Raw genomic sequence first — 13,478 nt, 5'->3', positions numbered from 1 at the left:
GGGGGCAGATGTCAAACAGGCCAGAGGCCCAGTGGGCTGGTGTAGGCAGCTAGCTCAGCAGAGGCATGTGAGGTGAGAGGCATGGCCTCTGCCAAGGCCTGGGCTCAGGCGAGAGGGTCAGCCACGGGTCCAGGACTCAGGGTAGCCCCTTGGCACACTGGAAGGGAGTGGCCTGGCACCATTGTGACCCGTTCACTCCCAAGACCATCAGGGACAGGCAGGCAGTCAGTGGACACTGTGGGCACGGTGGGCTGGGGGCGTAAGGGCCCCGGTGGTCCTAGGGACCCCGTGGCCATGGCTGAGCGGCCGAGGCCCGAGTGGGCCTCGTATCACAACTGCAACAGCAACAGCTGCCAGGACCTAGGCAACTCTGTCCTGTTGCTGCTGGGCCTCATCATCTGCATTAACATTAGCATCAATATAGTGACCCTGGTCAGGGTGGGGCTGGATGGGAGGGAGCTGGCGGGATGGCGGGGGGCAGGCCTGCCGGCCAGGGCCTGCCTGGGATCACTGTGTCTTCCTCCACCTAGCTCTGGAGCCGATTCCGTGGTGTCTTATACCAAGTGTTCCATGATATCATTTGTGAGAAAGGTAAGCAGGTCTGGGGGCTGGGGCATAGGAGGGACAGAAACCAAGCGCTCTAGCTTCAGCCCTAAATTAGCCCCTTCCCTTCTTGCTTGCCCCTCTCAGACACCATAGCTGTGCAGCTGCCCTCCCTGGGCCCTGCCTCTCTATGCCTGTAGGAGCTGGCCTCCCTGCTAGTCTCACCTCTCCCCCATCCACAGAAGCTCCTAAGTCATCCTCACTCAGAAAGCAGACCCAGCCCCCTAAGAAGCAGAGTTCCCCTGCAGTCCATCTTCGGTGCACCATGGACCCTGTGAAGATGACTGTGACCCCGCCCCCAGCTCGCCGCCATCGCCGTCGAGGCTCTCCCACATGCTGTGCTCACTGCCCAGTAGCTTGGGCTCCTGACACTGATGACGAGAAGCCCCATCAGTACCCAGCCATCTGCTCCTACCACTGGGATGGCCCTGAGGACTGGGAAGGCTTCCAATGCACTCAGGGGACCTGGGTTCCCTGGACTCAGGATGCCCCGGAGCCCCCTCCCCAGACCATCTGCTTCCAGCCTACCGTAGAGGAAAGGCCCCTCAAAACAGACATACGGTCCAAGCTGGGCCTAAGGGCCTATGTGTATCCTGTGAACCCCCCACCTCCCAGCCCTGAGGCTCCTAGCCACAAGAACGGTGGGGAGGGGGTGGTGCCAGAGGCAGAGGCAGCTCAGTACCAGCCTGCCCCAGCTCCCATCCTGGGCCCAGCAGTCATCCCTGAATTTTCCCAGCACCGCTCCTCAGGCCGAATAGTGTATGATGCCCGGGACCTGAGGCGGCGGCTTCGAGAACTGACCCGGGAGGTGCAGGCCCTGTCCCGCTGCTACCCCCTGGCCTCTGGATCCAGCACTGCCGAGGAGACAAACAAGAATTGGATGTACCGTTCCCTAACTGGGAGGTGACTGGAAAAAAATAAAAAGGAGAGAGGAGGTGATCTGTGGTGGTGTTGGGGTGCCAGGGCCCACACAGCACCTAGAAGCTGTGGCTGTGAAGAGAATGCTGTCCCTAGCCACAGGGCCCTGAGCCCTGAGGACCCTCATTAACCTTTTGCCCCACAGGCCTGTCCCCGTCCTCAGCCTTTCCCAGGCCCTTCTGGGTTCCAAGGCTCTTACCTGCCTCTACCTTGTTTTCAATTTTTTTTTATTTTTTTTTGGAGACAGGGTCTTCTCTGTTGCCCAGGCTGGAGTGCAGTGGTGCAATCACAGTTCACTGCAGTCCCAACTGTCTCCCACCTCAGCCTCCTGAGTAGCTAGGACTACAGGCATGGGCCACTAGTTTTTGTTGTTGTTGTTGTTTGTTTGTTTGGTTGGGTTTTTGTGTGTGTGTGTGTGTGAGCCTCCCAGGTTCAACCGATTCTCCTGCCTTCAGCCTCCTGAGTAGCTGGGACTACAGGCGTGTGCCAACATTCCCGGCTAATTTTTGTATTTTTAGTGCAGATGGGGTTTTGCCATGTTGGCCAGGCTGGTCTTGAACTCCTGACCTCAGGTGATCCGCCCGCCTCGGCCTCCCAAAGTGCTGGGATAACAGGTGTGAGCCACCCCGCCCCGGCCGCACCACTATTTTTTGTAGAGATCGGGTTTCACTACTTTGCCTAGGCTGGTCCCAAACTCCTGGGCTCAATCGATCCGCCTGCCTCAACTTCTGAAAGTTCTGGGATTACAGTTGTGAGCCACTGTGCCCGGACTGTTTTCTCCCCCTCCCCTGAGACAGGGTCTTGATCTGTCACCCAGGCTGGAGTGCAGTGGTGCAATTATGGCTCACTGGAGACTCAACCTCCTGAGCTCAAGCAGTCTTCCTGCCTCAGCCTCCTGAGTAGCTGGGACAACAGGCACCACCGTGCCCAGTTAATACCTTGTTTTCTTTAGTGCACAGAAAGGGCCCTAAATTCTATCCCAGGTCCCCAGGCAGTCGTGCACTAGAGGAGAGATCTCCATCTCCATGGCCCTAGCTCCTCAGAAGGCTGGTGCCTGCCAGAGCCCAGGGTTAGGCTGCAGCCCACAAGTGAGGCCTGGTTCCCATGTAAGCCCTGGTTTATTTGGGGAGGGATGGCTGAGAGGGCGTCTAATCCCTCACAGTTCCCTAGTCACCCTGAAGATCCTATACCCTTAAGCAGGATTGGAGCAGAGGATGAAATATTGGGGCCTCCTTGGCTGGGCGCAGTGGCTAACGCCTGTAATCCCAGCACTTTGGGAAGCCGAGGCAGGCGGATCACGAGGTCAGGAGATCGAGACCATCCTGGCTAACACAGTGAAACCCCGTCTCTACTAAAAAATAAAAAATAAAAAAAATTAGCCGGGCGTGATGGCGGGTGCCTGTAGTCCCAGCTACTCAAGAGGCTGAGACAGGAGAATGGTATGAACCTGGGAGGCAGAGGTTGCAGTGAGCCGAGATGACGCCACTGCACCCTAGCCTGGGCAACAGAGCGAGACTCCATCAAAAAAAAAAAAAAAAAAAAAGCCGAGCAAGGTGGCTCACACCTGTAATCCCAGCACTTTGGGAGGCCGAGGCGGGCGGATCACAAGGTCAGGAGATCGAGACCATCCTGGCTAACATGGTGAAACCCCGTCTCTACTAAAAATATGAAAACAAAAAATTAGCCGGGCATAGTGGTGGGTGCCTGTAGTCCCAGCCACTTGGGAGGCTGAGGCAGGAGAATGGCGTGAACCCAGGAGGCGGAGCTTTCAGTGAACTGAGATTGTGCCACTGCACTCCAGCCTGGGTGACAGAGCGAGACTCCATCTCAAAAAAAAAAAAAAAAAAAGAAAAGAAAGAAAGAAATATTGGGGCCCCCCTCAAGAGGTACCTCACTGTAACATCACAGCTCTCTGTGACCTCACTCCTTTGATTAACTCACCATGTCACCAGTGAGGAGACTAAGTTCAGAGAAGCTAAGCGTCTTGCTCATGGTTACACAGACACTGAGGATCAAGCTCATGGCCTCAGATGCTCCATCCCATTGCTGCAGAGCCAGCCTGACCCACCAGAATCTCCCACCTTCCCCAGTTCGCCATGTGAACTCAGAAACTGAGAAACAGAGAAACTCAGGCCCTGCCCTTCTCCTACACAATTGAGATCATATACACATGCACACACGTATCACTTGGGAACAAGCAGCCATGTGTGTGAGCCCAGGCTGAGGGAGCTGGACTTCACCTTCCACTCTAGACAGATTCCTGGAATGTGAGCAGATGGACCGTTTGCAAATGGCCCTACTTCTCTCATTCAACTAATGTTACTGATCATTTTCAATGGATTCCATTCAGTGGATATATATTGAGCATCTACTATGTGTTTGGAGGCTGGATGGGAAATGCTCACTGGCCTTTCTTTCTGCTGAGTGGTTCACTGTGTAAACAAACGGCTTGCAGTCTCCAGGGCGCCACAGACCCCAGTGATGTACCTGTTTTAAGTCAAACACTCTGTTTGGTATATTAACAATTACATCTATTTTGTGCTTTGTTAATTTCATGTGGTTTTCTTGTTGTTTTTGTTTGTTTGTTTGTTTGTTTTGAGACAGTCTTGCTCTGTCACCCAGGCTGGACTTCAGTGGCGCAATCTCAGCTCACTGCAACCTCCACCTCCCAGGTTCAAGCGATTCTCCTGCCTCGCCTCCCAAGTAGCTGGAATTACAGGCGCCCACCACCATGCCCAGCTAATTTTTGTGTTTTTAGTAGAGGTTTCGCCATGTTGGCCAGGCTGGTCTTAAACTCCTGACCTCAGGTGGTCCACCTGTCTGGAATTACAGGCGTGAGCCACTGCGCCCAGCAAGTTTCCTTCCTTCCTTCCTTCCTTCCTTCCTTCCTTCCTTCCTTCCTTTTTTTTGGAGACAGAGTCTTGATGTGTCACCCAAGCTGGAGTGCAACAGCAAGAGCTCGGCTTGCTGCAACCTCCACCTCGCGGGTTCAAATGATTCTCTTGCCTCAGCCTCCCGAGTAGCTGGGACTACAGGCGCGCACCACCACGCCCAGCTAATTTTCGTATTTTTAATAGAGACTGGGTTTCACTATGTTGGCCAGGTTAGAACTCCTGACCTTAGGTGATCCACCCGCCTCAGCCTCCCAAAGTGTTGGGATTACAGGCATGAGCCACTGCACCCAGCCCGGGTTTTCTTCAGGTAGTAGCTTAACTGTTTTTCACCTTGGAGTAAGGGTGGGTTGGTGGGAGTGCAGGTGGTTAGGATGGAGAAACCATGGCTGGGGTTGGTTCCCGGAAGAGGTAGCAACCTCAGTGAGGCAGATGTCAGTGTGACAAAGGGGCTGGTGGGCTCACGGACCACCAACACCTAGGGCTGGAGTCTCTGGCCAGGAAGAATTGGGCAGAGATGGGAGCTAGAGGAATTTTGACAGGGAAATGGGCAGAGTAGGGAGGGGCTGGTACAGCAGGGTGATGCCCAAGGGGACTCTTAGTGTCACTCGCCCATCTAGTCACCCTAGCTGCTGGCCCCAAAGTAACCATGGGGCAAGGCACACCAACAGGCTATGTAAGTTGCCATAATATCTCAAAAGAACAATGAAACAGGACATATCTTATGCATGCTTTGACCGCTGTGACGACTGTGTCATCCTCTAACTACCCTATCTTCAGCTCAGGAACCAGGTGTGGGGTTAAGCAAACCTCCTGGAGACAGAGGAACAGACTGAGATCTGGGATATCTGGGGACTGGGCTCCACCAAGTAGGAGCCAAGGGTGGAGATGGCGGTAGAAGGGACCAGCAGAATGGATAAAAGCTGCTACCTCCACATTGTGACTCTCGCTAGCTCACCTCATTGTGACCTGGCTCCCTTATCAGCTTGTAGTTATCTCCGGGGATTGGCAAGAGTGCAGTGTGGGTTGGGGCTGGGGGTGGGGGCGGAGGGGGGTGGCCCCGGGTGGCCCTAGGATCCCCCGTCCATGGAAAACCAGCTATGGCATAACACCCTGGGATGCTGCAATCAATACCAAGAAAGCCCCCACGATGCCAAGGACATCTTATTCCTGCTGCTGGGCCTCATCGTTCTTGTCAACATTGGCATCAACGTGGCAACTATGGTCAGTGATGACTGTGGACCACCTCTAGGGGTGGAGAGGGCCGAGGGTGGGAGCCAGCTGCAGCCTACATCTCCACCTGCAGGTGCGGTCTAGACTGGGGCGGGGGCAGGGGTGGTGGTGCTGGGCGCGGAGGGCCCGGCCTTCACTCTCTTCCACCCTGCCCCAGATGTGGCATGGACTCCAGAACGCCTTAGACAAGTTGATTGATTGGGCTACTCAGAAAAGTAAGTGTGGCTGCTGGAGAGGTAGGGGACCCCCATCCCCACCCTGACAATGGCCCTAGAAACCCAGGCCCCAGTGTTCCCAACCTTGAGCTCTTCTGACAATTGCCCTGACTTCATGGACTCTTGCCTTCCCCAGATGAAATTCAGGCCAGCGAAAGTCCCCCCAGTGGTCCCCCAGACAAGGCTCAGGACGTCCACATCCACTGCATCCTGGACCCCGTGCAGGTGAAGATGTCCCAACCCACGCAGTACTCCTCTTTCTCCTGCCACCATTTCTCCAACCATCACAGCAGCAGTCTTCTTCGTTGTCTTCATCGCCGCCGCCGCCGCCACCGCGGCCGCCGCCACCGCCTTTGTCTCCGTCGCTGCTGCAACCACCAGCAGGAGCCGCAGAACTACAGACAAATCCCCCATAGCCGCACAGTCTTCCGTAACCCACATCGCAGCCAAAAGATGTCACGACTACACCGAGTGCCCTTCTTTGATCAGGAGGACCCGGATTCCTACCTGGAGGAGGAGGACAAACTGCCCTTCCCGTATCCCAAGTACCCACATCGTGGCTGGGGTGGGTTTTATCAGAGAGCGGGCCTGCCCTCCAATGTGGGGCTGTGGGGCCACCAGGGTGGTATCCTGGCCAGTCTGCCACCACCCTCTCTCCACCTGTCACCTGAGCTGCGCTGCATGCCCAAGCGTGTAGAGGCCAAGTCCGAGCTGAGGCTGCAGTCCTATGGGCGCCACGGTTCCCAGTCCCGACTGTGGGGCAATGTGGAGGCTAAGCAGTGGGCCTCGTCTCCACCACCTCCCCGCCGGCTGCCCCCTAACCCCTGTTGGGTCCCCGTGGGGCACAGCCCTTACCCCTCAGTGGGCTGGATACTGTATGACTCCTGGGATCAGCGGCGTCGTGGCATGGAGGGCTTTGAGTGCCCCCCTGCCTTGGTGTCCCGGAACGCCCAGCCTGAGGCCCAGGGCTGCCGGGAGCACCACTCCTCACAGTCCCACCGGCAGAACCTGCTTGGTCACACTTACAGCCAGTCCCACCGCAGCCCCCACCCATCCACGGAACCCTTGGGCTACAGCTCCCAGGACCCCCATGAGGTGCGGCGCCAGGCAGCTCACTGGGCTGAGGCTCTGCCCACCTGGCGTCCTCTGACTACCTCTGCCTCCCTCACGGTGTTGGGCGAGGCCTCCCACCAACGGACCCCAGCTCCAAGCTCAGTGCGGGTCCCCCATTCCTCCCAGCCCCAGCCCAATGTCCAGGCTGCAGATCCCGCCCCTCCCCCGACAATGTTCGTCCCACTCAGCCGGAATCCAGGGGGCAATGCCAACTACCAGGTGTACGACAGCCTGAAGCTGAAGCGGCAGGTGCAGGAGAGCAGAGCCAGGTCCAGCTCACTGCCACCGGCTTCCACCTCCACCTCAAGGCCCTCTCTGCACAGGAGCCAGACCGGGAAACTCAACTGACCAGCAGGCGGATGTGGCGTGCGGGGCAGGGCATGGAGGGAGAGGAATAAAGAGAAACAGAGTCCAGGAAACACTGTGGTGGTCTGTGGCGTGGGAGTGCCACTCCTTCGGCCAGCATGGGTCCCTGTCCTTGGCTTCCTGAAATGAGAAACCAGTGTCCCCTTCTTGGTGTGAGGCACCCCTTGGCTTAGTGGCCATGTGGCTGCCAGCAGGCCCTCCTGGTCTTCACCATGCACTACGTAGATCTTGCACTGGCTGATGACAACCACCCGGGCTCTTTATTCTCCCTGTTTCCAGCAAGGATCAGGTCTGGATTCTGAATTCAGTGTCTTGAGTGGAGCTCTTTGGGATTTACTTAGCACGTGGTACAGGACCAGGCCAAGGCTCTGGATTCCAGCCATGCCTTCTCCAGGGCTCTGAAGTGGAGGTCTTCCCAGTCTCTGATGTGGTCAAGAGGTGAAGGGTTCAGGATTCTGAAATGAAACTGCAGGAGTGGCCCGGCGCGGTGGCTCACACCAGTACAGCACTTTGGGAGGCCGAGGCGGCGGATCACTTGAGGCCAGGAGTTCGGGACCAGCCTGGCCAACATGATGAAACCCCATCTTGGTCGGGCGCAGTTTCACACGCCTGTAATCCCAGCACTTTGGGAGGCTGAGGTGGGCAGATTACGAGGTCAGGAGATTGAGACCATCCTGGCTAACATGGTGAAACTCCGTCTCTACTAAAAAAAAATACAAAAAATTAGCCGAATGTGGTGGTGGGCACCTGTAGTCCCAGCTACTCGGGAGGCTGAGGCAGGAGAATCACTTGAACCCAGGAGGGCAGAGGTTGCAGTGAGCCGAGATCACACCATTGCACTCCAACCTGGGCGACAGAGTGAGACTGCATCTCAAAAAAAAAAAAAAAAGAAACCCCATCTCTATGAAAAACACAAAAATTAGCCAGGTGTCGTGCATGCCTGTAGTCCCCCCTACAGCTATTCGGGAGGCAGAGGCAGAGAATCATTTGAACCTGGGAAGCGGAGGTTGCAGTGAGCCAAAATCGCACCACTGCACTCCAGCCTGGACGACAGAGCGAGAATCTATCTCCAAAAAAAAAAAGGAAGAAAGAAAGAAAGAAACTGCAGGAGTGATGGAATGAGTGAGTGAGTGAGTCACCCAGCAGTAGAGAACGATGGAGAAACAGGAGAGGGTCCCTGGCCTCCAGACCCTGTTTGTCCATACCTGGTTACTCAAACCTGGTTACCAGAGAGTTCCACCCTGACCTTCCTCATTATGAGCCTGACCACCTGCCTCATTATGACTCAGTCCACCCCTCCCCAACAACAGGAGTCTTGCTCCTAGTGACTGCATGAGGGCCGGGGGCCCAGGCAGTCCTGGGAGCTGAGGCCATGGGTGAGGGAGCCTATCATGGGGCCCAGGTGTGCTCTGACACCAACCCCAGCAAGTGCCAAGACTTAGGAGACTCGATTCTTCTTCTTCTGGGCAGCTTCATCTTGCTCAACGTGTGGATCAATGTGGTGACTCTGGTTAGGGCAGGATCTGGGTAGCAGGGTTGGGGGAGCCCTGGGGTCTTGAAGGGGCTGAGGTGGGAGGGCTGTTGGGGTGTGGCCAGATAAGCGCTGGACTTGGGGGTTCACCCAGCTTCCGGACTCACCCGCCCTCCCACTCCCCTCAGCTCTGGAAGCATCTGAAGAGATCCTTGAGGATTATTTTCCATCATTTTTTTCCCAACGGTGAGTGGGCCCCTGTATGGGCTTCCAGGGATATGGGCCTGTCCCCTTTCTCCTATCCCTGGCCCAGTGCTGAGTCCCTAGGGCACGTGGACATTGTCCCATCCTACCTCTCCCTGCAGACAAGCAGCCCAGTGGCAGCCATCCCACATGTATTCGCTCCTCCGTGGATCCCAAGAACCCGTGCTCAGAAGTCTCTTCCCGCGTCCGTCCTCGCCCAGGCTTCCTGCTCAGGCAGGTTAACCACCTTGACTCCTGGATACCAGACGCGAACGATGAGAAGGTTTCTACGTGCTGCTGGATGCCGCCTAAATGTGGATGTGCTGGGCTTCCCGGGGAGCCTCCACGGGGGCTGTACGAGGAGGGGATGATGGGAGTGGAGGAGGCCCCTCACGTCACAGCCTTAAAGGCTCAGGCCTCCTTGCTCTCCAGGCCAGAGACATCTTCCCAGTTCCCAAAGATGAGCAAGTTGGACACGGGTCCATGCCACCTGCCCCAAGAGAGCAAGACTAAGACCCCAGACTGTGCCCCAGCTGAGGCCCCAGTTCAGGCCCAGGTCCACTCCCCAACCCACACTCCTGTGTGCACCCCAACCCACCCCTGGACCCACTCCACGGACCACACCGCTGTGCACACCCCTGCCCAGTCCTGGACCCACTCCAAGGCCCACACCCCTGAGGGCACACACTCCCAGGCCCAGGACACCTCAGCCCAGGCCCAAGCCCACACCTCGGCCCCTACACCAGCTCAGACTGCAGCCCACATCCAAGCTCACACCCCAGCCCCTACACCAGCCCAGGCCTCAGCTCACACTAAAGCCCATACGTCAGCCCAGGCCCAAACCCACTCTCCACCCCACACCCCTGAGCATACTCACTCCCAGGCCCACAGCCCTGAACACACCTCAGCCCATACCCCAGCCCACTCCCCAGCCCACTCCCCAGCCCAGGCTCCTATGCCTGTCCCAGCCCACCCCCAGGCCTATGCCCCTGAGTACACCTCAGCCCATGCCCCAGCGTATATCCCAGACCACTCTCATCTAGTCCGCGGCTCGGTTCGTGTCCCAACCTCTGCCCCAGCTCCTCCCGGAACTCTTGCCCCAGCCACTACTCCTGTCCTAGCTCCGACACCAGCCCCTGTCCCAGCCTCTGCCCCCACCCCTGCCCCAGCACTGGTCATGGCCCTGACTACCACTCCTGTCCCTGATCCTGTCCCTGCCACCACCCCTGCCCCTATCATAACTCTTATACCCTCTACTCCACCTGCCTTCAGCCATGACCTCTCCACTGGCCATGTGGTCTATGATGCCCGCAGGGCAAAGCAGAATTTCTTCCATATGTCCAGCCCCCAGAACCCTGAGTATTCAAGAAAAGACTTGGTTACCCTCTTCAGGCCCCAAGAGGGTCAGGACCTGGTGAGTTCTGGTATATCTGAGCAAACAAAGCAATGCAGTGGGGATAGTGCCAAGCTTCCTGCAGGATCCACACTGGGCTACCTGGAGTTGGGGAATATGGAATGGAAGATCTCAGATGATGCCAATGATAAGTTCCCCCAGACCAAGACTTCCCCTTACTGCAGCTCCCATCCTTGCAGTTCTGAGAAGAACACAGACTCCCAGGCTCCAGTCTACCCCGAATTCCTTGTCTACTCCCGGGATACTGCATGTGCCAAGACTTGCTTTCATTCTGCAACCACTGCCCAGAGCTCCGTGTGCACCCCTCCTCCACCGTGCACTCTTTCCCTGCCTCTCGTTCCTCCCAGATCCTTTGTCCCTCCTCAACCCACCAACCATCAGAGGCCTTCCACCTTAATACAAGCCTCTACTGTTCTTCCAACCTCCAAGTCTCCTCAGTCCATCCTCACTTCCCAATTCCCCACCCCTTCCTTGTTTGCCACCATTTCCCATCCCCTGATCCAATCCCAATGCCCTGAATGTCATGAGAGTCTAGGCCTTACCCAAGATTCTGGCCTTCAAAGGACCCCATACCCTTCAAAAGACTCCAGAGTTCCCAGGAATCTGGACCTTGCCCAAAACCCAGACCTCCACAAGAACCCAGGCCTTATCCAAGATCCAGGCCTCCACGAGAACCCAGGTCTTGCTCCAAATCAAGGCCTACATGAATTCCCAGGCCTTCCCCAAGATTCTTATCTCTGCCAGAATCCAAGCCCTTCTCAAGACTTTGGTCTTCACAAGAATTCAGGCATTACTCAAGATTCCCACCCCCAAAAGAACACAGGTCTGACTCAAGAAGCTGGTATCCTTAGGAGCGCATGTCTCACCCAAAGCCCTGGCCTCCACAAGAAAACAGCATTTACCCAAACTTCTGATCTTCAGAGGAGCTCAGGCTTTACACAAGACTCTGGAATCTATAGGAATCTTGAACCAAACCAAGAGACTGTGGTCTACAAAAATCAAGATCTCTCCCAAGCAACTGACCACCAAAAGGGCCTAGGCTCTTCTAAAGATTCTGGAGGTCACAAGAATACAGGCAATGTCCAAGATCCAGGAGTCTGTGGCGCCCCAGGCCTTACTGAAGATTCTGGATCACAGAAGGGCCCATATGTTGCCCAAGACCCTGAAGTCAATGAGAGCTCAGGAGTTATCCAGGAATCTTGTCTCCACAAGAGCCCAGGCCTTGTCCAAACCTCTGGCCTCCCAAAGTGCTCAGGCTTTACCCAAGACTCAGGAGACTACAAGAATCCAGGACTTATCCGAGACTGTGGTGGCCACAAAGTTGAAGGCCTTCCTCAAGATTCCAACCTCCCAAGCCTTACCCAAGCCACTAAAGTTGAAAGAAGATTTAGCCCTCCCCAAGATGTTGGAGTTTACAGGAGCTCAGAACACAGCCAAGACTCTAATCTCCACAAGTGCCCAGGAACTAACCAAGATCCCGGCCCCCATAAAGACCCAGCCCTTGTCCGAGACTCTGGCCTCCCCAAGATTTCAGGCTTTACCCAGGAATCTGGCCCCTACAAGAACTCATGCCTCATCCCAGATCCCGGCCTCCACAAGAACCCAAGCCCTGCCCTAGGTTCTGATTTTGTCCAGCTTTTGTCCCCACTTCAGACCCCAAAGTCCACACTGTCCCTGACGAAGTCATCTGTGCCTGAGAAGGCTGCTCAGAAGGAGGACGCACAGCGGCACGTCCTCTGGGCTCCTGTCCAACTCAGTCAGAACTCCTGCCCTTCCAAGGCCCAAGTGGTCTCCAATGACCTGCAGACCTTCTCAGAGGTACCTGTATTAATTGAGCTGCAGTCATCCTCCTGGCGAGCAGGCAGCCAGCACGGGGCGTACCGCCCTGTGGATACAGTTCCTTCAGGCTACCAGAACTATCGTCAGGTGTCTATGCCTTCCCATATCAACTGGAAGTCCCACTGCCCTGGACCAGGCACCCGGGCAGGGCATGTGGTTTTTGATGCCCGTCAGAGACAGTTGGCGGTGGGCAACGACAAATGTGAAGCTCTGTCTCCTAGGCGCCTTCGTCAAGAGGCACCCGGCAACTCAGGGAAACCATCAAGGAGTGGGGATATCAGAATGTGATGAGAACCTTGGACAAAGAGGGGACAAAAGTGCATCAGGAATAAAGAAGCGACAGAAATGTTCTGTGTTTGTTTGAGGACATCCACCCCAGCCCATCCCCGATGCTGGCCACTCACAGAGCCACTGAGGACAGGTTGCTGTTTCTCCTCCATAGCTGCATAGCTAAGCCCATTATCCTCAAGGCCCTAGAGCTGCTCTGTCCCATACACTAGCCATTAGCCAAATGTGGCTATTAAAATGTGTATTAGGCCTGGTGCAGTGGCTCACACCTGTAATCCCAGCACTTTGGGAGGCCGAGGTGGGCAGATCACACGGTCAGGAGTTCGAGACCAGCCTGGCCAACATGGTGAAACCCCGTCCCTATTAAAAATACAAAAATTAGCCAGGCATGGTGGTGCACGCATGTAGTCCCAGCTATTCGGGAGGCTGGGGCAGGGAGAATCACCTGAACCTGGGAGGCAGAAGTTGTGGTGAGCCGAGATCGCACCATTGCACTCCAGCCTGGGTGACACAGCAAGACTCTGTCTCAAAAAAAAAAAAGAAAAGAAAAGAAAAGAAAAAAAAGGTAGATGTTACTGCAGAACATAATTTTAAATTTTGTTTAATTTTAATTTACATTTTCTTTTTTTTCTTTTTTTCTTTTTCTTTTTTTTGAGACAGAGTCTTGCTCTGTCACCCAGGCTGGAGTGCAATGGCGCGATCTTGACTCACTGCAACCTCTGCCTCCCAGGTTCAAGCAAGCGATTCTCCTGCCTCAGCCTCCTGAGTAGCTGGGATTACATGCATGGACCACCAAGCCCAGCTAATTTTTGTATTTTTAGTAGAGATGGGGTTTCACCATGTTAGCCAGGCTAGTCTCGAACTCCTGACCTCAAGTGATCCAC

The 13,478-nt window shown here is 55.6% G+C and overlaps 3 protein-coding genes across 7 annotated transcripts; all 3 read left to right on the top strand.

Moving 5' to 3' along the window:
* The first annotated feature begins 227 nt into the window (after positions 1-227).
* On the top strand, positions 228-1,542 carry SPEM1 (spermatid maturation 1). Its single transcript, XM_055257205.2, has 3 exons — positions 228-432; positions 531-591; positions 786-1,542. The coding sequence occupies exons 1-3, from the start codon at positions 295-297 to the stop codon at positions 1,508-1,510; spliced, it is 924 nt and encodes a 307-aa protein (XP_055113180.2). The 5' UTR covers positions 228-294; the 3' UTR covers positions 1,511-1,542.
* Positions 1,543-5,425: 3,883 nt separating this feature from the next.
* Positions 5,426-7,392, top strand: SPEM2 (SPEM family member 2). 3 transcript variants are annotated; one of them, XM_055257202.2, is made up of 3 exons: positions 5,426-5,636; positions 5,803-5,860; positions 5,997-7,392. In XM_055257202.2, the coding sequence occupies exons 1-3, from the start codon at positions 5,499-5,501 to the stop codon at positions 7,319-7,321; spliced, it is 1,521 nt and encodes a 506-aa protein (XP_055113177.2). In that variant the 5' UTR covers positions 5,426-5,498; the 3' UTR covers positions 7,322-7,392. The 3 variants fall into 3 exon arrangements, with proteins under 3 accessions (XP_055113177.2, XP_055113178.2, XP_055113179.2); XM_055257204.2 differs by having other exon boundaries at positions 5,578-5,718; XM_055257203.2 differs by lacking the exon at positions 5,803-5,860 and having other exon boundaries at positions 5,469-5,636.
* Positions 7,393-8,665: 1,273 nt separating this feature from the next.
* Positions 8,666-12,652, top strand: SPEM3 (SPEM family member 3). Of its 3 annotated transcripts, none has more exons than XM_055256755.2 (3): positions 8,666-8,849; positions 8,999-9,056; positions 9,275-12,652. In XM_055256755.2, the coding sequence occupies exons 1-3, from the start codon at positions 8,712-8,714 to the stop codon at positions 12,592-12,594; spliced, it is 3,516 nt and encodes a 1,171-aa protein (XP_055112730.2). In that variant the 5' UTR covers positions 8,666-8,711; the 3' UTR covers positions 12,595-12,652. The 3 variants fall into 3 exon arrangements, with proteins under 3 accessions (XP_055112730.2, XP_055112728.2, XP_063484427.1); XM_055256753.2 differs by having other exon boundaries at positions 9,176-12,652; XM_063628357.1 differs by having other exon boundaries at positions 8,679-8,825; positions 9,176-12,644.
* The last annotated feature ends 826 nt before the right edge of the window (positions 12,653-13,478 follow it).

Source organism: Symphalangus syndactylus, chromosome 20, assembly GCF_028878055.3.
Source record: "Symphalangus syndactylus isolate Jambi chromosome 20, NHGRI_mSymSyn1-v2.1_pri, whole genome shotgun sequence".
Classification (NCBI taxonomy): Eukaryota; Metazoa; Chordata; class Mammalia; order Primates; family Hylobatidae; genus Symphalangus; species Symphalangus syndactylus.
This window is presented reverse-complemented; position numbering and strand designations above follow the sequence as displayed.